Source organism: Capra hircus, chromosome 5 (assembly GCF_001704415.2).
Source record: "Capra hircus breed San Clemente chromosome 5, ASM170441v1, whole genome shotgun sequence".
Lineage (NCBI taxonomy): Eukaryota > Metazoa > Chordata > Mammalia > Artiodactyla > Bovidae > Capra > Capra hircus.
This window is the reverse complement of record NC_030812.1, coordinates 118,946,860-118,970,934: the sequence shown is the minus strand read 5'-3', so window position 1 is coordinate 118,970,934 and position 24,075 is coordinate 118,946,860. Positions and strand designations below refer to the sequence as shown.

At 58.4% G+C, this 24,075-nt stretch overlaps 2 protein-coding genes across 6 annotated transcripts in view; both read right to left on the bottom strand.

Moving 5' to 3' along the window:
• ACR (acrosin) lies at positions 73-7,437 on the bottom strand. The gene is made up of 5 exons (XM_018049004.1): positions 7,361-7,437; positions 6,188-6,394; positions 5,687-5,970; positions 1,235-1,380; positions 73-709 (listed from the first exon to the last, which is right to left on the bottom strand). The coding sequence occupies exons 1-5, from the start codon at positions 7,426-7,428 to the stop codon at positions 173-175; spliced, it is 1,242 nt and encodes a 413-aa protein (XP_017904493.1). The 5' UTR covers positions 7,429-7,437; the 3' UTR covers positions 73-172.
• Positions 12,712-24,075, bottom strand: part of SHANK3 (SH3 and multiple ankyrin repeat domains 3) — a 49,669-nt gene continuing 38,305 nt past the window's right edge. For 3 of the 5 annotated variants that reach the window (XM_018048998.1, XM_018049000.1, XM_018048999.1), the window contains one exon: positions 12,712-15,243. In XM_018048998.1, the coding sequence (XP_017904487.1) occupies positions 14,649-15,243 (595 nt within the window). In that variant the 3' untranslated portion in view covers positions 12,712-14,648. The other 2 variants (XM_018049003.1, XM_018049002.1) reach the window with 2 other exon arrangements.

Below are 24,075 nucleotides of genomic sequence, written 5' to 3'. Positions count from 1 at the left end.
ATGGAGGCAGGGTAGATCTGGTGAGGGATTAAGTTGGGGAGGGCATATAGGAAGAAGTCCAGAAAGCGTCTCTTAGTGCATATATATTTATATTTGTATTTATATCCATTTATTGCGTCTTTTTTCCCTCAGGAGTGAGGGCTTCACTGGGTCCGTCGAGAATGGGCTCAGATCAGGAGGCGTGTCGTCCTGGAAGGTCTGTGGTTTCCATCTCATAATTGCTCTTTTCGTTCAGAAAGGCCTTTCCCTTCAAGACCTCTATGAGCTGCTGCAGTCGCTTGGCAAAGGAAAGTGCCTGGGGAGGCCTCGTGGAAGGCTGCGGTGGGGGTGGTCGTCGGGAGGGGACGGCAGATGGGATGGAGGGTCGGAGGTTTGAGGGATTTAGGGGTTGGGCCACGGCAATAGCTTGCTGAGAGGGAGGTGGTCGAGGAACGTGTTGGAAGAACCAAGGTGGGCGAACGGAAGGCTGGACGGAGCCAGGGCTCGCTTGGGCCCCTGGAGTAGAAGCGGGGGAGGCGGTGGGCAACTGAATCATGTGCACCGCGGTAGAGCCTATCTTGGAGGCAATCCAGTTCAGATAGGACCAGGTAGACGTGTAGACTCCGGGGCGCTTAGCTCGGGCACAGCCTACCCCCCAGCTTGTGATTCCCACGACCACATAGCTGTTTTCCGCGCTGTCTTTGCACATGAGAGGCCCGCCGCTGTCCCCCTGCCCAGAAGGATACAGAAGTCACGCTCTGCCCGAGCCACTTTCCCTGCCCAGAAGGGCCGAGGCCTCTGGGCAGGCAGTTTCTGCAGTCACGTGGCCTCCTGCTGCCATGAACACGGGCAGTTATGGCAGAGTTTGAGGTGGTGCCAACAACTTCTTTGGGGCTGTGAGAAGGGTAGGGATTTCCATGGGTTTTCTTGCACTGATAGGGAGGAAACACAAACCCATGTGTCTCTGTGTATGGTTTTACGTGGGTGCAGGAGCGTGCGTGTACAAGTGGGTTTGGCCCTCCTGCATTCTGGTGAAGAGAGGTAAGCGTTCTCTTCCGGGCAGTGTTCGGGGGACATGCTCTCTGTGTGAGGGTGGAAGAAAGCTCTAACTATGGTGGCTGAGTCGTTGTTGGGCAGCATATGCGTGTCACCACCCAAGCGCGTAGTGACTACAGACAGTGGGAGACGGGACCAGGGAGCTTTGCTCAGGGATCCAGAAAGGAAGCATCCACGAGCGCGCCCCGCGGAGAGTTACCTGGCAGGTGTCGATCTTGCCTTCAGGGTACCCTGCGCACACGTTGGTTGAACGAATGCGCCCGTTGTACCATCTGGTCGAGTTACACAAGTCGAGGTCGATGAGGTCCACGCGCGCCTCCTGCAGCATAGGGGATGTCCTGCGGGCTACAGCCAGGCGACTCAGTGGTCAGTAAGCACAGAAGACGTCTGGAAAAGCCCTGCCTTCCTCCCGCCACTGAGCCCCCAACGGCCTCAAATGCTCCGCTTGAACCTAAGAGCCACGGAGGCCTATGGCTTCTCCTCATCCTCCTTCCAGCCTCTCCTTATCCACCCCTGCAGGGAAGGAAGCACCGCTGGAAGAGCACACGAGACCTGAGAGGTGGAACTGCAGGAGAGAGGAAGGAGGGGGACTGTGGACCGACGACAGACGCAGGGCGGTGGAGGCAGCTGAAGGGTCGTACACGTTAAGGGTGCATGCTGGCCTATGGAAGTTTGCCATGATATTGACAATTATAACAAGGACATGCTGAGCACTTACTTTGAGTCCCACAGGCTTCATCTCACTCACTCCTCACAGGCACTTCATGAGTTAGAAACAGTTATTCCACTTTTCTCCAAGCAGGAGATTGGAAGACCACTTCCCTAGGCCACAGTAGGGAACCTTGGACTCACACCAAGGGTTTTCCTCTCTAGACTCAAGTCCAGGACACACCTTTCATTCTGGCTATAGGTCATCCCCTGCATTCTAGCCTCCATCCAGCTGTGGACGGGACCCGCAGGACTTGGGCTGATGAGTCCCTCCCATGGGCCTCATATCTTTATTCAGATATGGAGGCAACAGACCTGTGGTGATGCCTCCACACACAGCAGGCCTGTCAGGGCACAGGTGGTTGAAATGACCATTGAGGCCAGGTCAGAACTCCCTTTATAGCCTCAGATGCTTGGCCATGACCAGGGGTTAAGAAAGCCCCAGCCTGCACTGTGGCTGGAGCAACCGACATTGCATCTGGCCCGGAGCCCAAGCCCAAGGCCAGGTGCTGAGAGATGATGCTGTGAAAGGGCTGCACTCAATACGCCAGCAAAGTCAGAAAACTCGGCAGTGGCCACAGGACTGGAAAAGGTCAGTTCTCATCCCAATCCCAAAGAAAGGCAATGCCAAAGAATGCTCAAACTATTGCGCAATTGCAGTTGTCTCACATGCTAGCAAAGTAATGCTCAAAATTCTCCAAGCCAGGCTTCAACAGTACATGAACCATGAACTTTCAGATGTTCAAGTCGGATTTAGAAAAGGCAGAGGAACCAGAGATCAAATTGCCAACATCTGTTGGATCATACAAAAAAGCAAGAGAGTTCCGGAACAACATCTACTTCTGCTTTTATTGACTATGCCAAAGCTGTTGACTGTGTGGATCACAACAAACTGGAAAATTCTGAAAGAGATGGGAATACCAGACCACCTGACTTGCCTCCTGATAAATCAAGGTCAAGATATTCAGGTCAAGAAGCAACACTTAGAACTGGACATGGAACAACAGACTAGCTCCAAATTGGGAAAGGAGTGTGTTAAGGCTGTATATTGTCACCCTGCTTATTTAACTTCTATGCAGAGTACATCATGAGAAATGCCAGGCTGGATGAAGCACAAGCTGGAATTAAGATTGCCAGGAGAAATATCAGTAACCTCAGATGTGCAGATGACACCACCCTTATGGCAGAAAGTGAAGAGGAACTAAAGAGCCTCTTGATGGGAGTGATAAAGTTGGCTTGAAACTCAAGATTCAAAAAACGAAGATCGTGGCACCTGGTCCCATCACTTCATGGCAAATAGATGGGCAAACAGTGGAAACAGTGACAGGCTATTTTCTGGGCTCCAAAATCACTGCAGATGGTGACTGCAGCCATGAAATTAAAAGACGCTTACTCCTTGGAAGAAAAGCTATAACCAACCTAGACAGCATATTAAAAAGCAGAGACGTTGCTTGGCCAACAAAGCTCCATCTAGTCAAAGCCATGTTTTTTCCAGTAGTCATGTATGGACGTGAGAGGTGGACCATAAGGAAAGCTGAGTGCCAAAGAATTGATGCTTTTGAACTGTGGTGTTGGGGAATACTCTTGAGAGTCCCTTGGACTGCAAGGAGATCCAACCAGTCCATCCTAAAGAAAATCAGTCCTGAATATTCATTGGAAGGACTGATGCTGAAGCTGAAACTCCAGTACTTTGGCCACCTGATGCAAAGAGCTGACTCACTGGAAAAGACCCTGATGCTGAGAAAGATTGAAGGCAGGAGAAGAAGGGGACGACAGAGGATAAGGTGGTTGGATGGCATCACTGACTCGATCGACATGAGTTTGAGCAATCTCCAGAAGTTGGTGATGGACAGGGAGGCCTGGCGTGCTGCAGTCCATGGGGTCGCAAAGAGTCGGACACAGCTGAGCAACTGAACTGAACTGAACTGGAGCCCAAGAGCCAAGGCGACTGTACCCTCTGAATCACGTGGTCCCACAGGCGGGAGAATGCCAACAGCCCTGCCACAGCAGCACCCACAGCCCAGCCACCGCCCAGAGGGTTTGAACACCATGTGCAGTACGGGCGGGAAGGGGCAGACTCGGGGCGCACGGCCAGCAGGGAAGCCGCGGAGCACCGTGGCTGGGGAGGGCTCCCGCAAGCATCCGGTGGATGGCTGCTGAACGCATGTCTGCGAGGCTTCGGTCATGTCCCCAGCCTCCTTAGCCCCTACTTTTCCTTCCCACCTAAGCAGGGAGGGGCTGATGCATTCCGTGCCCTTTAGGTGCAGGTGACATGGAGCTAACAAGCGCAAGCCTGGCGTGCTGGCCATTAAAGTGACCCTTTAGATCTATGGCAGAGCCCACAGCCTCGGAAGCCATGCAATTCACTGTTAAGAGACAGGTGTCCTGAGACACAATAAGAGCTTTCTCAATCTCAGCACCTTGGCTTTAAATATCAAATGCCCAAAAGCCTGCAGAAACTAAAAGTCTGATGGAAAAAGAGACTGATCCCCAAAAGTACTCTTCCAGCCCCAAAGCATCTGAGTTCAAGGAAGCGGTAGGTCCAGATAAAGAAAGGTCAGAAGGAGTATCACAGGAGCCTGGAGGTTTCTTCAAGACTTGGCCCGGGAGGCCCAGGTTCAATCGCTGGGTTGGGAAGATCCCCTGGAGAAGGGAGTGACTACTCGCTCCAGTATTCTTGCCTGGAGAATTCCAGGGACAGAGGAGCCTGGCGGGCTACAGTCCAGGGGGCCCCAAAGAGTGAGACACGACTGAGTGGCTAAACACTTTCACTGTTTAGGGGATGGGTTTGCAAAAACAAACAGAAAGGGATAGAAACTGAATTAAATTCAAGGTGATTCTAGAACAGAGAGGCCTTGTGTGACATCCAGGATATAGATGGGAGCCTACAATTCTCCTGAGCAAAAGGATAGCAGAGGTGGGGTTGAGGGGTGGAAACCCTGAGATCAGCCTCCCAGGGACTGCAAGAACCCCCCGAAAGCTGAGGACAAGTTTGGAGAGGTGGACAGAGCAGGGCTGGGGGTGGAGCAAGAAGAAAGTGTGCGCTTGCTCCGGGAGCCGCGGCAGAGCCACGGACGCCAGCAGCCAGACAGAGGCTGACACCCCAGGCCAGGGCAGGGGCTGTGAGACGCCCTTCCCCCAGGGCGGCACAGGCAGCGGTCCTGCCGAAAACCAAAACCAGCTTTGAGAGAGCAGAAGAGTAGAAGACGCAAAAAACACTGAGGTTTAAACCCCAGGAGGCCCAGATTTTCCATCAGTGAACAGAAAGGAGACTGAGCGCCAAGTCCATTTCAATCATGCGTTCACACCCCTGACACGGCTGGTGAAAATTCACGTGCCCGCCCACGGGAAGCTGAAAGTGCAGCTCACATACAGAGGCCTGTTCTACTCGGTCTTGCCCCACTGCCAGAAACACGCTGCCCAGGTTGCTGACCCGCACAAAGTCCCGCCCAGCGGCAGCCCCTTTCGCGGTCTACAGAGGACACACAGTAACAGCTGGGTGGGACCGACGGCCAAGGGTCAGGGGCAGAGATGGCCAGGAGGGGCCACGGGCAGGAGTCGCAGAGCTTGGAGACCATGTGACCTGGCCCTTCCATTTACAGATGGGGAAGCCGAGGCACGGAGAGGGAAATCCCATCCAGAGCCCTGCTCCACACACTGCCTGCCTCAAGGCATGACCCCCAGGCCCAGCCTTGACCCTGTTCCAAAGATGCTGAGGGGCTCTTCCATGCGTGCCGCCCAGCCACCCCTGGTGGCCACACCAGCCACTGGCGAGGGGCCCTGGACACGGAGCTTCACTCTCAGTTTCTCCGGCTGTGAAAGGGGACAGTGACAGGATCCACTCACAGCACAGGGCTAGGGACTGGGTAGGGCTCAGGCACGCAACAAAGTATTCCCCCTTCACCTAAGACCACGTCGACGGGGTTTGCCCAGCCGTACTCACCATTCTCTTGTAAGAATCCCCAGCCAGCCACCCAGCATGTCTGGGGAACTCTGGGCGGGCCTGCCCTAAACTGAGGCAGGCATCCTGGTCCAATGAAGTGCCCACAGGTAACAGGAGGGGTGATCTTCATGAGAGCAATGTCGTTGGCCTCTGAGCTCGCGGAGTATTTCTCATGAATGATGATTTTCTCAACATATCTCTCCTGCAGAGGCGGCTTCACTGGCTTATTGGTCCCCCACTCAACTTCCTTAGCTCCGAAGATCAGCCTCCAGTCGGTCACTTTTCTGTGGGCACAGAGGTAGGCCAGGTCACGCTGGCTGCAGACTGGCTGATGGCCGTGACCCTCGGACGGCCCCATCCCCAGCAGGTCCGGGCCAGCCCCACGGTCTGGTTGCCACTAGGCCCAAAGCCTCAGGGACCCTTGGCACTGAGACCCTTGGAGAATGCCCGGTTCTGAGAAGAGCCTTTCCGCAGACCCCTTCAGCGAGTTCCCGCACATACTTTTTGATCCTGAAGCAGTGAGCGGCAGTGAGCAGCCACTGGGAGTTCAGCAGGGAGCCCCCACACACGTGGTACCGCCGGTTGTTGTGGTACGTGAAGATCTGGAGGCTGACCATCCAGGGCCAGGACCCGTGGGCGGCGTCTTGCCCACCGATGATCCGTACGCCCCCCTGCCGGTTCTGCCTGAACCGTATCCCACAGGGGCCACTGAGGAGAGACCACGGGCACGGTTCAAGTCGAGGCCAGCCCGGCGCCTCTGCAGTGAGGGGAGAGGGGCCTGAGGCCGGTCACAGGGGGAGCCTCCGTGGGGTCCCGGGCCAGCAGGGGCAGCCCCAGGGTGGGAGTCCAGGGGGGCACAGCTGAGCAGCGGTGCTGGGGGCCGTGCCGGGACAGGCGGCCAGGGGCTCCGGGAAATGCTCAGCCGGGGGTGTTTCTCGGGTCTTAGAGGGGCCGCAGGCAGTCAGGACAGACCAAGGGCCCTAGCAGAATGGGAGATGGCTGGGCAGGAGAGGGAGCCAGCGTGGGCGTGAAGCGGGTGACCCTGCTGGAGGCTCAGGAAGGAGCCCGAGGGGCTCGGAGCTGCAGGGCTGGGCTGGGCGGCAGGAGAGGAGGGCTGAGGAGAGCGGCGCAGGCGGAGGTGACCGGGGGGAGGCGTGCGGGCCGGGGCAGAGGCGGACGTCCAGGGCTCTGTGTCGCTGGTGAGAAGGAGGGAGTTTCTGGGACTGCAGGGTACCTGGGGGGCTTGGGAGTCTACACATGGAGTGGGGGTCCCCGAGGTGCTGCATGAGGAGGCCCTGGGATCTCTGGGGAAAGCACAGGGCCGGGGGGAGGTGTTTCCCAGGCTCCAGGACTCGATGTTCAAGAGGCAGTGAAGCCGGTCACTGGTGGGGACGGCGGGGGGGGGGGGCAGTGGAGACCGGCCTGTGCTTTGCGGAAGCCCCCGAGTTCCTCTCAGGAGGAAACTCTAGATGCCAGGGGCCCTGGGGGCTCTGGGCTGAGGATGGCGGGAGGAGGGAAGGTCTGCATTGGCGATGTGGGGCACAAGCACCGTGAGGCCCAGGGGAATGCTAAGGCCCCGGCTTGGCTTTCTGCAGAGCCCCAGACAGAGGGAGTCTGCACGGGGTCTGTTACTCAAAAGACACCCTCCCCCTCCCCAAGTTGTCTGACACTTACTCACACGTGGTGTTATCTCTGGCGACCACAGATACTGCCAAGACCAGCAGAACGGCAGTTGGCAGCATCTCTGCCAAACGCCTGCCCCGGCCAGGCCTGGAAGCCCAGTGACCTCACAAAGCTTCACGGCCTTCCGACCAATCAGCAGGGTGACGTCCCACCCCCACCCTCCAGAAACCAGGCCAGGCGGTTCATGCTGCAGCGACTTCCCGACGTCCTGCACGGCCTCCCCCAGCCCTCACGCAAACTGTACCCACGGTCAGCCCCTCTGTGAGGAGACGGTCCAGCACGCCAGCAGCTCAAGGGAGTCAGGCTCTACAGACTGACAGACCCTAACCCTGTAGGAGGCGAACCCTTTCCCTCTTCCGAGGGCGTGCTCTCAGCACACTTTCTGAAGACCATTTTGACTTTCCCTAGCTTAGAACTTGGAGAAAGTGATGGCACCCACTCCAGTGCTTTTGCCTGGAAAATCCCATGGACGGAGGAGCCTGGTGGGCTGCAGTCCATGGGGTCGTGAAGAGTCGGACACGACTGAGCGACTTCACTTTCAGTTTTCCCTTTCATGCACTGGAGAAGGAAATGGCAACCCACTCCAGTGCTCTTGCCTGGAGAATCCCAGGGACGGGGGAGCCTGGTGGGCTGCCGTCTATGGGGTCGCACAGAGTCGGACACGACTGAAGAGACTTGGCAGCAGCAGCAGCTTAGAACTATGAAGCCCACTTTTCTGTCCACAAAGTCTTGCATCTTCTGCCCGGATATCTCCAGGTCTCCTTTCTGGGAGAAACGCAACGCAGAAAATCGTCTTCTGTACCTGAGTGGCAGGAATTCTCAGCACAGATACCTGAATGTCATGAAATAATGCTGCTTCTGCTTGTCAGGAGACAGCATCTCGTGTCCCGGAACAGAAAAACGCTCCACTCACCTAAGTGGATGTTAAAAAGTTCTACCTCCCCTGCAAGCACGTGCTGAGGTCACGTCTCTACCTGCTGGAGGAGCAGCCTCAGCACCTGTACCTGGGCACAAGGTCTCAGCTGGCCTGTCCGAATGGCCAGGAGTCACTCCTCACTTACGTGACGGTCACGAGGCACCACCTACCTCTCCTGCCCAAGTGTCAGGACACCTCCTGTCCTCTTTCCAGGTGTGAAGCGCTTCAGATATTCAGATGACCCCACCTCTCCTCCCTGAGCATCTTCTCTAACTGAATGTTCTACTTGCGAGGTGGGGGGATGGCATCACCAACTTGATGGACATGAGTTTGAACAAGCTCCGGGAGTTGGTGATGGACAGGGAGACCATGTGTGCTGGGGAGTCCACGGGGTCGCGAAGAGTCAGACACGACTGAGCGACTGAACTACCTGAATTTCTCATCTCATGTGACCTTCATGTCACATCCCCCTCAACTGAACGCCCAGTAGGTCGCTCATATCTTACCTGCTGATGGAAGCTATCATCTCCTCCCCCTGACTGTGGGGATCTCTCTTTTCTTCCAGCTCAGGACCAAAGACCTCAGACGGGAGAGTGACTTTGTCCCATCTTCTCTACCTAAGAACCGAAAGGTCTCACGGCCGCGGAGTGTCAGGAGGCTGCGTCTCACCTCTGTGAGTGCTCTGCACCTTCAACTGACACACTGAGGTGCTGGGGCTCCCATGTCCCCACCTTACTGCCAGGCCATCCCCCGGCTCCTGCTGGAGGAGGTCCTGGTCCCCCTGTCGGAATCCTAAGCTTCCATCTTCCCCACCTGAGCACCTCGAGGTCTCCTCTCCTCTACGAAAGCGTCCGAATCTCCCAACTCCACCCCGTCTGAAGTCTTTCCTGCCCTTCCTGAGTGTCTTGAGGTCTCATCTCCACTATCTGAGGGCCATGAAATCCCGTATCTCCCATTCGAGCACAAGCAGGTCTTACAGGCCTGAGTGTCGGGGGGTCTTGTCTCCACCTGACGCGCCTCATCTCTTCTGCTCTGTATCTGGAGGCCCCGCCTCTTCTCTCTGAGTGACCAAGGGGTCTCCTCTCTCCTGCTGCAGCGCAAGCACACCCCACCTTCCTCTGTGAGCCCCCCTCATCCCTGGGCACCAGGCATCTCCGTCTCTCCTATCTGATCGTCAGGACACCTCATTTCCTCTCCAGAGTCCAGAGACATCCTCTCATGCACTTCGTTGTCAGGAAGTTACCACTTTCTCTACATGACTGTCCCTAAATCTACTCCCCCTGCAGGCCAGAAGGTCTTGTCTCTCTTATTACAAAGCCAGAACACGCCTTTCATCTTTATTTACTAGGAAGTGACAAGGACTTATCCCCCTGGTGAGAAGCAGGGTGATTTAATTTCCTTACTTGAGTTCAGTCTTCATTATTTCCCTTCCTGTCAGGCAAGAGGTTTTATTTCCCTGAGAAGAATGCAATCGGGTCTCAGGAGCACCAGCTATCTGAGTGGCTCTGAGTGGCACAAGGGCTTTATCCCTGCCGCTGCGTGTCGAGGTCTCCTCCTCCGCACCCTGAGTATGGGGGGATTTGCCCCCCTCCACCGGCCTCGCTCTTAGGCACCGTGTCTGCTGGGGGTCTCTAACTTCCCATGCCTGAGTGTCACGAGACTTGTTTCTGCAACTTGAGTTTCAGGAGGACTCCTCTCCCATACATAAGTTTCCAAGGTGTCATTCTGTCTCTCTCTCGTGGCAGGTGGCCTCACCTCCTCTATCTGAAGGCCTGCAAGGTCCTATTTCACCTACCTGAGAACTTGCTTATTTTAACTCAGTAACAGATTGTGCCTAATAAAGTAATCAGAAAAGACTTTGAAAATATCGTTCAAGAAATGGCAGCAGGAATTCAATAAGTGATGTTACAGTTTCGACTGTTAAAGATTATCCAGGTGTTTTTACAAGATTCTGATGGGCATAAAATTGAAATGGAATTTAGATTCCTGTGAATCATGTAACAGAATGATGTAACCACTGATTTTAAATGTTAACATGTACAATTTTCTGGAAGTCATAATGTTTGCAAGCTTGTTTACAAGCTTTTTAAAATATGAGATGAAAATGTAAAATAAAGCTTTAAAACAGAAAGGGATACCCGGATTTTCAAAACATTTAGGGCTTATGGAATAACAAAGTTTGGAGACCCGGTGTCTAGATTTTAGAAGAAAGCTGCTGTGTGACTCTGCAGAGCAGCAGCCACTCCTGACGCTTTAACAGGTTCCAGCCCCTGCTCACAGACACAGTTATACGCCGAGGGTCACACACACCGACCAGCAGCTTTAGCTGTGTCATTAAATCTAACGGGCGAGTGACTTTGCTTGCCTGCTCCACACTGTCCTGAAGAGCAAAGGAGAGACAGAAAGGTACAGGACAGTTAGGCTTCTGGGAACACAGGACGGGGTCTCCATGGCTCCTGGTGGTTCACTCAGGCCAAGGTGGAGCTCCCAGCACGGGGGGCAGGACAAGGGGTCCCCCCTCCTGAGGCTCCTCCTCCCGGCTCTCGAGCCCCTCTCGCTTCCCCAGCCTCCTTCCCCCCGTGGCTCCCTCTGCATGCCCCCACCTGGGCCGTCCTGTGCCCATCCCTGGCCCAGCCCCAGCAGGCTCCCGCCTCACTTTTCCCAGCCTGCTAACTCCCACCCACCCGGTCATTCTCCAGCACATGGTGCTCCCTGCAGAGCAGGACCTTCCTCATGTGTTCAGCCTCAGTGCCCAGAGCTGCCCACAGGACCTGCAGGGCGGTCAGCGGTGAGGGCCACCCGCCAAGCGCTCCCTGCTCCATGCTGCAGACAGCTTGCTGGTGAGATGCTTAGGGCCCCTGAGGGGATAAAGCTGGGACATTCTGAGGCCATGAGGGGGCAGGAGGAGGCAGGGAGTCCACCGTCCTGAGTGAGAAAGTGTCTGCCCAGAAGTACCGGGAGGCTGCAGCTCACTCAGCGCCACGACCCTCTGCCATCCCACCACCTGCTCCTCTGACCAAGGCTCCTCTTGCCAAGTCCCGCTCTTGAAGGTTCTGACTCACTTTCTGAGGCACTCAGGTGTCTTCTGACCCGTGGGATATCCGTCTTCTCCCCAGGACCCAGGGTCAGTATGGCAATGCCATTTCCACGCCATGATCCCACTGCCATGCCTGCTGGACTGGCCCCCAGGTCCGGGCCCGGTTCCAGCTGGACGCAGGGTCCCACGCGCGGCTAAGAGGAGGCCAACCCGCGGCTGCCGCAGCGCTTGAGCTCAGGGGACTCAGAGACTCCCCTGTGCCTCCACATTCAGACCCTCCCAGGTCCCCACTTCCTTCTAGGCCACTTCTGTGGGACGACCACAGTTTCCAACTTGAAAATGAAGCCAAAAATGCGAAAATATGAAACTTAGAAATTGTGGGGCTTTCTAGACAGAGGGCAAGCCTCTCTCAAGGTCCCACTGCCAGTGGTCACCATCTCAGCCTCAAAAGGGCCTTTGCCTTCCCGAGCAGGCCTTCCAGACATCCACCTGCTTCTCAGAGCTGCTCTGCCTTCCCGCCCGCCCCGGGTAAAGACACCTGAGTTCACTCCCTTTCTGCACACGAGGCTTCACTCCATCCACCCTTCTTATCCTTCCCGGCATCGTCTCGCTTCCCTGGAGGCATCACCAGGCCCCATCCTGAGTGGAGGTCTACATTTGCCATGTGTGATGTTCACGCCCCACCTTGACCTCAGCATGGCGTGGCTCTGCACACACTGCCCTCCTAGAACCCCGCCAGGTGCCCAGCTGGTCTGATGGTCCGCGTCCGCAGCTTCCGGCCGTCAGACCTCAGTGACGCAGCCTCCTCCTCCCACAGCTCCCTCTGGGTCTCTTTTGTCCACTCACCTGACTACACCACCCCCTTCACTCTTTGAGGTGCCCCTGTCCGTCCTGGGAGCTACCACCCTCCCCACCAGGTCCCATACAGGCTTGGCCCCATTAGTGGCTGGTGGCAGCCGGCTCAGGGGAGATCTGAACTTGGGCAGGAGCTGTTGGGGCAGGAGGACACAGGCGGACAGGAGAGGGCTCAAAGACAGGAGCAGCAGAATCTAGGGGCAGCTGGACACTATCGGGAAGAGTGGACAGAGGCCACAGAGGATACCCAGACTTCTAGCTCAGGAGGGGTCATTCACTAGGCTGGTGAGCAGAAAGAGAAGCTTCCAGCTCAGGAAGCACGGGCTCAGGGCCAGCACAACTCAGAGAGGGCGAGCCACAAAGAAGCCAGGCACGCAGGCATGGAGGTCAGCAGAGACCGGGTCAGAGACAGGATCCGTAGGTCATCAGTGCAGGCGGCCAGATGCCTGCTGAGGGCCAGGGAGGCTTGTGTGACCTGTCCATAGGACGGCAGAGTCTGAGCTTCCAGCATCTCCTCAAGTAGGCAACTGAGAAATGGTTTCATTTCTTATAAATTTATTACATAATAATATTATAATTATTATCAATAATAATAATATAAGAAACATAGATCTCTGTGGGGTGTATCACAACATCAGGGTCAGGAGGCCTCGGGGCTGGAGCAGGGGCAGAAACCCCCCAGGTGGAGCTCCGTACAAAAGGAGGGGCGAAGCGGAACTGACCCTGTAAAGTTAAAAACCCAAACTGAACGGAACCAAAACCCACAGGTAAGTGAGACGTGTGTGTATGCAGCAGCCTGTTACGGTGACTGCTGCATGGGTGTGACCTGGTCTGTTGGTGAAAGGGTTACTGGGTGTGAATCTGCCCAGGGCATGGGGCCGGTGGGCCGGGGCGGGGCGGGTGGGCACAGACCGGCGTGCCAAGCCCCTGGGCTGTGAAAACTTCTGTTTTCTGGGTTTTTTAATTTTTATTAAAAAAAGCTAGAAATATAAACAGAAACTCGTGAGTGACGTGGATGGAGCTTAGTCCAGACTCCAAACCCTAGGTTTAAAAACGTCCCGGGCCCCCCACCCCACAGGTCATTGCTGAGTGTGAGGAGTCACAGTAAGGGGGGCTGGGGCGCCCACTGGGGTCTTTGCCTCTCCCCAAGGCTCGCAGGGGCCTGACTCTAGGGGTGCCCCTATGACCCCCCCTAGAAGCCCAGCGGGGGCGGAGCACTGCCTCCAAGGGCCCTTGGGGGCCTCTCCCAAGCAGCAAGCCTTCACCAAGAAGGCCCACTCAGGGTCCGCGAGGCTCTGGAGGGGCAGGCTACGCCAACAGCAGGTCCCAGGGTGCAAGACGACCTCTGACTCTCTTTGGAAGTGGAGACGGGGCGCTTCCACAGCACACACCCATGCACGCACCCTGTGCAAGCTTCCGAAGCCCCCACACTAGTCCAGAGTGGCCCCCTGGGGCCACCCTCCAGTCAGGCACACAAGGGGCTCCAACGCACTCAGTCGCACCCCGAGTTTCACACACTCGCACATGTGCGCACACACACGCAGGGCGGAACTGGCGACTTCAGGTCTGAGGCAGGGAGGCTTCTCTGCTGTAGTCGCCCAGCAGCGCGGAGAGGAGGCTAGACCCCTGCTGGGGGGGTGGGGGACCCTGTGAGGGAGTCGGCCGGGGGCAGGGGCCAGGGCGCTGCGCCCACACCCGCCCCGGGCGGCGCTCCCAGGCCGCGTGACCGAGCGAGGGCCCACAGGAGTCGCCGCCTGCCGCCCCTCCTCCACGCAGCACCTGAAGGGTCGGTGGGGAACACCATAGCTCAGCGAGGGGAGGGGGCCCAGCGGGGCCCCGGGGCGGGTACGAGGACCCTGGCCAACCCCAGACCAGCTGGAGCGTCCCCTGCCCCATGTGGGGCGGCAGTGGCAGTTGAGGGGCCAGAGATGGAAGACTGGGCAGCCGCAGCGGAACCGGGGGCTGGAGGGGAGGGGAAGGGAAGCTATTAAGGACAGAGATATTTGTTCCTTTTCTTGTTCCAAATATAGAGTGGATTAAAATATGCAAAACAGGGGGCTCCTTGGCCCCCAACCGAGAACCCCAATGTCTTCCCCCCTCCCCCCAGTCACCAAGGTGTGTCTTGACCTCGCATGCTGGACTAGGTTACCCCCTCTGGGAAAGTAGCCACCAGGAGCTCAGCGGGAGATGGTCAGGCTGGAGCACCCCGCCCCCGACCCCCTCCCGCTCCAGCCCCCCACGGCCCGCGCCCTTCCTGACCGAGTGCTGGGTGGGGCTCGGCGGCCTGGGAGGGCGCTAAGCAATGTACAGGGCAAGTCTCCGAGCGACAGCGAACAGGACGATTCATGCAACATTCCTGGCCCGGGCGCCGGTAGGGTGGGGGCTGGGGAGTGGGCCGAGCCCGCAGCCCGGGGCGGAGGGGGGCCCTGCCCGCAGGGCGCGGCCGGGGCGTGGGGAGGGGGCGGGGGGCGTCAGCTGCCGTCCAGCTGCCTGAGCGCGCGCTCGATGTTCATGCGGTGGCCCACGCGCGTGACGCCCAGCTCCACGAAGTCGTCCTTGGTGAGCGCCGGCAGGTGCGCGCCCTCGATCTCGTGGTCCTCGAAGCGGTCGCGGTGCTCACCCAAGTGGATGCTCTCCAGCCAGTCGCCCACGTCGAACTTGCTCCAGAGTTGCAGGGGCTTTTGCTGGAAGGGCCGGCGGGGGCTGGGGGCCCCGGAGCCCGGGCCGGGCGCGGGCGAGGGCAGCGGCGAAGGCGAGGGCGAGCGGCTGCGCGCGCTCACGCTGCGCACCACAAACCGCACCTCCTTCGGCTCATGCGGGATGGAGAGGCTGGACGACTTGAGGATGGTGGGGGGCGCGAGGCCGAAGGGCCGCCCCGCGCCGCCCGCCCCCGCCCCCAGCCCCTCCACCCGCTCCAGCGACGCGGGCTTCACCGGGCTCGGGGCGCGCCGCGCCACAGGGTAGCGGCCGCCGGGCCGCACCGGGTAGGAGGCCCCGCCGCCCGGGCCCCCAGGGCTGCGCTGCTGCGCTGAGATGGTGCTCAGCTCACCGAGGCTGCTGAAGAGCCTGCGGAGGGAGAGGGGGTCAAGGCCAGGTGAGGGGTACCAGGCAAGGTGGGGCCGGGCGGAGGGGCGCGGGGCCAGCGGCCAGGAGGACGCTGGGGCGGGGGCGGGGCGGGGGCGGGGAGCCTTAGGGCCAGAGGGAGAAAGGAGGGTAGGATCCTGGGGCTCCTCTGGCCGGGCCCCCAGAGTCAGTCAGTGCCCTGCTGGGGGATGGGGAGCCCTCGGCCGCATGGAGTGCGAGCCGCCCGGGCCCCCCTCCTCCCCCGGGGCTCCGAGAGCAGGCTGCCTAAGCAGGGACAGCCTCTGGGGCAAAGGGCTGACCCCGGTTCCTGACAGCCTGCGACACCGGCTCTGGACGCCGGCCCATCCACCCGTACCCCAGAGAGTAGGGCTGGCAATACCCCTCAGCACGTCCCGCTGTTATCACGAGGCCCAGAGAGACCAGGGCCGGCTGCAGGCCTGGCTGGGCCCTGATGAAGGCTGGTGGTGGCGCAAGACTGGACTGTCCATGAGGCCTGAGACAGACAGCAGGCGGCGTTCACACCCACACGGAGCAGCAGCATGTGCAGGCAAGCACGCAGCAGCAGCAGCTGCGTGTCACATACATGCAGTGGCGGCGGCCACGTGTGTCACATACACGCAGCGGCGGCGGCCACATGTTACATACACAAAGCAGCAAGGGCAGCGGCAGTCACATATGTTACATACACGCAGCGGCAGCGGCCACACATGTTACATACACGCAGCGGCAGCAGCAGCAGCCACGGACGTTGCCTACACGCAGCGGCCACATGTTACATACACGCAGCGGCAGCAGCAGCCACGGACGTTGCCTACACGCAGCGGCGGCGGCAGGAGCGGCAGTGGCCTGCCCACGACAGTGACAAGCAGCACGTGTGCGGAAGCAGCACACACTCAGACACACGCGCGCGCAGATGGCCTTCACTCCCCAGCGTCAGCTGACAGGGCCGGCCTTCAGCCCTCTACCCCCCAGCATGGCCTCGGTGGGAGGCCCGACAGGGAGGCTCCTCCAGAGGAGAGCCACGCCTGTATCCCACATCGCCCCCGCCCAGTCTCTCCCTATGCCCCTGCTGTGGCCAAGCGGAGCCTTGGGGGCCGTGGCACCGGAGCCCCACGAGGCCAAGCACAGCAGAGATCCAGGCGGGCAGCGCGCGGACGGTGAGAGGCATGGGATGGGCATGCTCACTTACACAGCCGGCGCTCGGGACCACCGCGCAGCTAGACAGAGCAGCCACATGCAGATGGGCAGGAGAGAGCAATGAGAGAGAGAGTTAGCGCCAGCCCTGAGCGAGCAAGGCCCCGGCAGGACCACAGTGCGCAGCCAGGTGGGGGGCCTGCTGGCCAGACACCCAGGAGGAGGCTCGGAGGCAGTGGGCCGCTGCCATGGGAGGGAGCACGCCGGAGCTGCAGGGCGAGGGGAACTGCAGGCCAGACGAGGCGGGTCTGGGTGGGCCGCTGGCCCGCCTGGGCCCTGTTCTCCGCTTTGTGGCCCTCATCCACAGGCTTCACTCGGAGCCCTGTGTGCCAGATGCTCCGCAGACACCCGGCCCTGGGGGTGTTTGTGGCCTTGTGCTGCCGCTGGCCCAAGGGCTTCCCTCCAGCTGCTGGCCCGCCTCCCTGTCTCTGCCCTTGCCTGAACTGGGCTAAGGACCCCGCCCCTGGGCTCCCCCACTTTGGTGCCGTCCTGCCTGGCTGCCTGGCGCCTGCCCCACATCGCGGAGGGCGTCCTGAGCATCACTCGCCCCTGAAAGCAGGCCTGTCTGCTCCTCCCTCACCAGTGCAGGGCCAGCATCTCCCAGGAGACCCAGCTCTGTCCTACTCGACCTGCTTTCCGCTGCCTGGCTCCCTCTCCTCAGCCTCTGTCCCCGCTGCCTCGCCCAGTTGCTCAGATCCAGAGCAGAGCCTCTTGAAGAGGCCAGACCGTGCTCTCCCCACCCCAGCAGAGAGGGGCTCCAAGAGCACCTGGGTGATGTCTCAGGGAACAGGCACCAATCATTAGAAGAAACCCTCTTCTCCCGCACATCTGGCCTCCGTGGTACCACCTGGATTTGGGGGCAAAGTAGGGCAGCAGTGGCGAGTGGGGTAGACCCCCAGGGGCTGGAGGGAACCCAAGTGGTAGAGATTGCCAGGTAGGGCAGGGGGCGGAGCTGGGGACAGCGCTCCCGTCCCCGCGCCCAGGCCCCCACACATCCCACCTGGGCCCGGGGACCTGCGTCTCAGGATGGAGTCCTGTGTGCCCACCCCAGGCATCTCCTGGAGCGGGGTCAGGAGCCCTGGCAGGAGGTGAACTGAGGCCAAGGATGAGGGCGCACTGGCTCAGAAGTGCCAGAGAGACCCTGCCAAGGAGAGATCCTGGGTGTGGAGGCTGGAGCTGGTGCCAGGAGCTGTGAGAGGGAGGGGCTGAAGGGCCATGATCCCCTGGGGCCTCGCGGGGAGAGGGCTCGTCACGATCCGGCTGTCCCCTGAGGCCCCAGGGCCCAGCAGGAAGGGTCCAGGGATGCCGCAGCCGGGGCTCTGCTCCTCCTCCTCTCCCCCTCAGGAACAGGGAACTGCCCACGTTGTCCCGGGCTGGAACCCCGGGCGTCCCTGGTCGGGCCCACGTTTCCACACCACCTCTGCACAGCTGCCACTGTCCACCACCACTCTCCGTGCTCCGATGGCCTCTCCACCAGGCCCTGACCAGGGCACGGCCCGGTCACAGCCCCACCAGCCTCCCAGAGGGCTTCCGGGAACAGTCTCTAACACGCGTACCTCACTAGGCACCTGCACCCCTGGACGCCTCCTGGTCTTTCTCCAAACAGCTTAGCCAGGCTCCACAGCCCTCGGCACCCTTCCCAGCGGCGTCTGAGTCTTGTACTGTCTGGCTCACTCCTGACGCCTGGACCAGTGAGGTCTGCTATCGCGCCTCCCCTCCCCTTGCCCAGCCCTGCAGTTGCCAAGGATGTCAGCAGAATCCCCTCGCTGACCTGTCCACCAGCTTCCCTCTTAGGTGCCTTTCCACTTCCTCTCTAGATGGGTCCCCCGATTAGTCCGCACTTTCTCCCAGGCCGTGTCATCCACTTCCACCCTTTGTATAACCAGTGTGTCCACAAATGCCGTATGTCAGGCCAAGCCAGGCTCTCCTGAGCCCCAGACCTCTGCTGGGGTCCCCACACATGCTCTCCTCCCCAGTCCCTCTTGCCCCAGAGGCCTTGGAGCCCCCGTCAGCTGCCCCGTCTCCTCACCCGCACGGCTCAGGAACGCAGGCCTTTCTCCTCATCCCCCAGCTACCTCTGATCCCAGACCTTTCATGGTCTCACTCAGGACCTCTTGCCTGGCTTCCTAATTGTTAGCCTTGACTCCTGGTACCTAGCTTAAAGCCAGAAACACAATATGCATTGGGGGGCGGGGGGGTGCTGTAAGGCAAGAGCAATGTGACGTGTCACTCCCAGGCTTGACTGCCTGTCAACCCAGCGGCGCCAACAGGCGAGAAGCAGCCCAGCCCGGCCCCGGCCTCTGCCTGGAACTTTCTGCCACCACACTCGTGCAGGGCAGGTCTAAACCTGCGGCCGCCTGCAACTTGAGAGGCTCACGAGGGAGGTAGCCCTCAAGAGGAGCTCAAATGATTCAGGCTGGGAGCACCACGAGGCCCCCTCTCGGGCATCAGCATCTCACCCCGGCCCTGCCTTCTCACTGCCCACACCAGCTCACAGCTCCAACCTCCAACACTCCAGATGCCCCTGGGCCCCCGCCATGACCCCTCCCCACGCCTCCAGTGGAGTTCATGGCTCTTGAGGCCCTGATCACGGCTCCTGCAAACACACCTCACAGGTGCCCCACCTGTGAGGACCTCCTCAAGGAAGGAGCACATCCCAGCCCCTGTGTCCTGCCCTGGCCGGCACATGACAGGTCCAGTTTCCAAAGAGCAACTCCTGTGGGCCTTGAGGCACTGCAGTCACGTCAGGCTCCGGCCAGACTCCCAGATGCGAGCAGGACAGGGCCCACAGCGGGTCCCCCGGGCTGGGCTCTCCATCACCACAGAAATGTGCGTCTTCTGTGGGATGATAACTAGTGACCCCCTAAGGAGACGGTCAGACCACAGCACGCCACACATCAGAAGTTCTGAGACGCACCGCGGAGAAGAAACCTTGCCAACTTTGTGTCCAAGAATCTTTTTAGGTAAAATCAGATGCGTAGGCTCAGACAGGAATAAAGCTGAGAGCCAGAGCAGAACCGAGTGTTGCTGTGGGGCTCAGAGACGGGCAGCCCTCAGGCCACACGTGGGACTCAGATCCAACACGGGGTCTGGAAGACGGAGGGAGTTTAGAGCGGACGTGCGGCTCTGAGAAGACGTTCTGCTTGTCAGGCTAGACTGAAAGCTAGAAGCGTAGAGAGCGAGCTGGTCTGAGACCAGAGTTTCCAGCAGCCAAGTCCATGGGCCTTCCGGATGCATTTCCACAAGTTACCAAGCTTCAAGTCCTTGACATAAGGGGTAACCTCTCCTTCCCCTTCTGAGATCTTTTCAGATCTCCAGGCCACAGAGTGTCTTGCAGCTAAAGGGACATAGAGCCTGGACTGAGCTATCAGTGGAGAAGGTGGGCGGAGTGAGTACGGCTTCCCTTGTGGGGTCTCTGTGGTGAGGAGACAGGCAGGCCTGGGGCCAGGCGACAAGGCTCGGGGTGTGACCCACGAGCAGAATGGCCGTGGCAACTGCCCTCGAGCTTCAGCTGGGATCAGTCCCGGAAGGAGACAGCCCCACCTGGACACCAGAACTTCCTACATTTGGGACATGTCTCCAACAGACAGTGTCAGCAGCAGCTTTGTCATGACGTGAGAAGTGAGAGCCACACTCTAGCCACTGCTGGCTGCAAAGAGCTGCCCAGCAGCCCCAACCGGCAACACACGCAGCCACACGGGGGGCTGACTGCACGGGGGGCTGACTGCCTGTGGTCTCCCCCAGGGCTGAGGGCAAGGAGGAGGAAGGACGAAGTGTGAGCAGGAGCAGAAGGGAACGCAGAGGGGAGTGGCTGAGGAAGGGACCGGCACACGAGGGTTAAGGCCGCTGGGCCTGCCGGGGGCACTGACTGGGCTCAACTGTAGTCACTTCAGAATCCACGTGCTGTTTGTTATACACCGGCTGATAAACGTAGGTGCTGGTCTACAGAATGAACACAGAGGCATTTTTGCGTGAGGGGAATCATTGTTCAGCTGTGACCCCGTGGACTGCAGCATGCCAGGCTTCCCTGTCCTCCACCATCCTGGAGTTGGCTCAGACTCACGTCCATTGAGTTTGTGATGCAATCCAACCATCTCATTCTCTCTCACCCCCTTATTCTCCTGTCCTCAATCTTTCCCAGCATCAGAGTCTTTCCAGTGAGTTGGTTCTTCACATCTGGTGGCCAAAGTATTGGAGCTTCAGCATCAGTCCTTGCAATGAATATTCAGGGTTGATTTTCTTTAGGAGTAACTGGTTTGATCTCCTTGCTGTCCAAGGGACTCTCAAGAATCTTCTCCAGCGACACAGTTTGAAAGCATCAATTCTTTGGTGCTCAGCCTTCCTTATGATCCAACTCTCGCATCCATAGATGACCACTGGAAAAACCACGGCTTTGATTATATGGACCTTTGTCGGCCAAGTGATGTTTCTGCTTTTTAACACCCTATCTAGGCTGGTCACAGTGCTCCTTCCAAGGAGCAAGTGTCTGTTAATTTCATGGCTGCAGTCATGGTTCGCAGTGATTCTGAAGCCCAAGAAAAGAAATCTATCACTGTTTCCATTTTTCTGCATCTATTTGCCATGAAGTGATGGGACTGGATGCCATGACCTCCATTTTTTGAATGTTGCATTTTAAGCCAGCTTTTTCACTCTCCTCTTTCACTTTCATCAACAGGCTCTTTATCCCCTCTTCGCTTTCTGTCATTAGGGTGGTGTCATCTGCATATCTGAGGTTGTTGATAGTTCTCCCAGCAATCTTGATTCCAACTTGACTCCAGCGGGCATTTCACATGATGTACTCTGCATATAAGTTAAATAAGCAGGATGACAATATACAGCCTTGACTTACTCCTTTCCCAACCTGGAACCAGTCTGTTGTTCCATGTCTGGTTCTAACTGTTGCTTCTTGACCTGCATACAGGTTTCTCAGGAGACAAGTAAGGTAATCTGGTATTCCCATCTCTTTTAAGAATTTACCATGGTTTGTTTTGATCCACACGGCCAAAGGCTCTAGCGTAGACAATGAAGCAGAAGGAGATGGTTTTCTGAGTTCCTTTGCTTTCTCTACGATCCAGTGGATGCTTGCAATTTGATCTCTGGTTCCTCTGCTTTTTCTAAATCCAGTTTGAAGTTCTTGGTTCACGTACTGTTGAAGCCTGGCTCGGATGATTTTGAGCATTAGCTTGCTAGCATGTGAAATGCGTGCAACTGTACCGTAGTTTGAAGATTCTTTGGCATTGCCTTTCTTTAGGATTGGAATGAAAACTGACCTCTTCCAGTCTGGTAGCCACTGCTGAGTTTTCCAAATTTGCTGGCATATTGAGTGCAGCACTTTCACAGTATTATCTTTCAGGATTTGAAACAGCTCAGCTGGAAGTCCATCACTGTTTATACTAATGCTTCCTAAGGCCTACCTGACTTCACACTCCAGGATATCTGGTTCTAGATGACAAGGCAAGAATACAAAGAACTGTATAGAAAAGGTCTTGGTGACCCAGATAACCACAATTATGTGGTCACTCACCTAGAGTCAGACATCCGGGAATGTGAGGGGAATTACTGCATGTCAACCCTGTGGGTGTCACCAGAGGGGGTTTCCTGACAGAGACTCCAGATCGCAGAGGACAAAGAGCAGGGCTTGAGGTCAGATGCCACCATTCACTGGCTGGAATGGCCCTCCTCAGAACCTCAGCTGTACTGTCTGAAAAGTGGAGGTTACATTAGTATCCATCCAACAGAAAGGCGGTGCAGACGAGGGGACGTGACTCGGCCTCATCCGTGCGGAGCGCGCTCATTTCCCATAAGGACGCTGAGTCCCCCTGCTGCCCTGGCAGAGCACCTGGCCACCCTCACTATTTTGCAAGCGAGGGACTGAAGTTCACTGAGCCTAAGTGGTTTGTCCAAGACTACAAACTCAGATGCAGCCTGCTGAGGGTTGGTATCCAGGGCCATCCGACCCGGCCAGCGTCAGGGAACAAGGTGAGTTGCTGCCGCTGACGAACGCCACGGCACGAAGCAGTCTCCTGTTTCAGGCTCACCGGCACCGGTGCCTCTGGGAATATCCCCCGAGTCCCCTTTGGATACCACCCCCACCCCCACTTTAGAACCTGTCCAGTAGCTGGGCTGACCACAAGCCCTGACCCCTAAGATAGCATATCACGCAGGCCTGGCCAACAGCAGCCCTGCACCTCTCTGACTCGGATGACCATTTCAGGGGACACAGGGGACCCAGATGAAGCCGATCAGAGCCTGGGATTTTGCAGGAACTCCTGAGGGAAAGAGACGCACTCTGCCACGGCCTGCAGAGCAGATGGAATATAACAGCTGGAACTGCTGGCTTCGCCCTGAGCCCCACATCCAGGAAAGGAAGTACACGCAGGTCCTGATGCAACTCGGGGCCACCGGACGAGAGAGCCTCACCATGACAAAGGCGAGATGCCGGAGGCGCGCACGGGAGGCGTGGCAGGAGGCTCCTGAGAGCACCCGCTTCGGCCCCACGGCAGGCCGCGGGGCGAAGGCGGGGCCTGGGCTGCCCTGAGCGCGGCTCTGGGTCCCGGCAGCCAGCACACCTCAAGCCGCGTCCGCCTTCTGTGGCATCTGCCCTCAGCTGCCTGCCTAGGCCTCAGATCACAAAGGGCAGCACTGGCATCCGGCAGATGCTCTATTAGGCCTGCTCTGTGCCAGGCGTGGTGCCACCCACTGCCAACGGCCTTGATTCTCATCAGGAGGGGCACAAGGGAGTGCAGGGGCTGGTGGAGGCAGGAGAAGCAGAGTGCGGAGCGGGGGGCTGGCCCAGGCTGCATCAGGGAACCCCCGCCTTCAAGGGTCTGTTCCTGAGAGGTCTGGGCTGCTCACTCCAACTGGACACCCCCGGCCACACCCCTAACACCCTCTCTAAGGGCACTTTAAACATTGTCCTGGTAGGAATAAGGCTTTCACATGCAACTGGGAGTTGGAAGAGGTGAAAAGTGGGGAGGGCCCAAGAGCCAGCCCGCGATGACAGGAGCTGGGGGGTAGCTCCCCAAACCACTTAGGAGAAGCATCACTAGTTTCCCAAGCCCCCACCTATCTTCTGAGTCCTTAGCTGGGAAAAGAGCAGACTGGACAAGCCCTTGTGAGTGAGACCTGGATCCCCTCGCTGCTTTGTGAACTCTGCCTTCTAAGGCTGGCAGGAGAGACTCACTAGGTTGGTCACACGGTGAAGAGGAGTCGTCAGCAGGTGGTGCCCCATGTGATACCACAAAGCTACACGTGGGGGCGAGCCGCCAGGGTGCAGAAGGCAAAAGCGGACAAGGACTGACTGGGGGCGACCAGCGCTGACTCGGGCCAGCTCTCCCACCAGCACCCATGGAGCCCACAGGCCCAAGCAGGTCCTCTCCGGGGCAGGCTCCTGGGAATGAGGTCCTCAAGGGAGGAGCTGGATGAGCCCGGAGGCTGTGGCAGCTGACCCTGAGCCACAGCAGCTCCCCAGCCCCTCGCCCACGTCCAGAGCACCACACGGCCTAGGTCCCCACCTTGTGTAGGGGGTGGGCGGGGAGGCCAGAGGAACGGGTAAGGTAGTGGGAAGAAGCAGATGGAGGTCCAGAGAGAGAGGATGCTTTCCACCTAATGGCTTCTTAA

What these genes read in the sequence shown, in the direction of transcription:
- ACR (XM_018049004.1), bottom strand. Translation starts at nt 7,428, where the DNA reads ATGCTGCCAACTGCCGTTCTGCTGGTCTTGGCAGTATCTGTGGTCGCC. An exon ending in CACTGCTTCAGGATCAAAAA is followed by an intron (nt 5,971 to 6,187) that starts GTATGTGCGGGA and finishes CTGTGCCCACAG; the next exon opens with AAAAGTGACCGACTGGAGGC. An exon ending in GCAAGATCGACACCTGCCAG is followed by an intron (nt 710 to 1,234) that starts GTAACTCTCCGC and finishes CCTTCTGGGCAG; the next exon opens with GGGGACAGCGGCGGGCCTCT.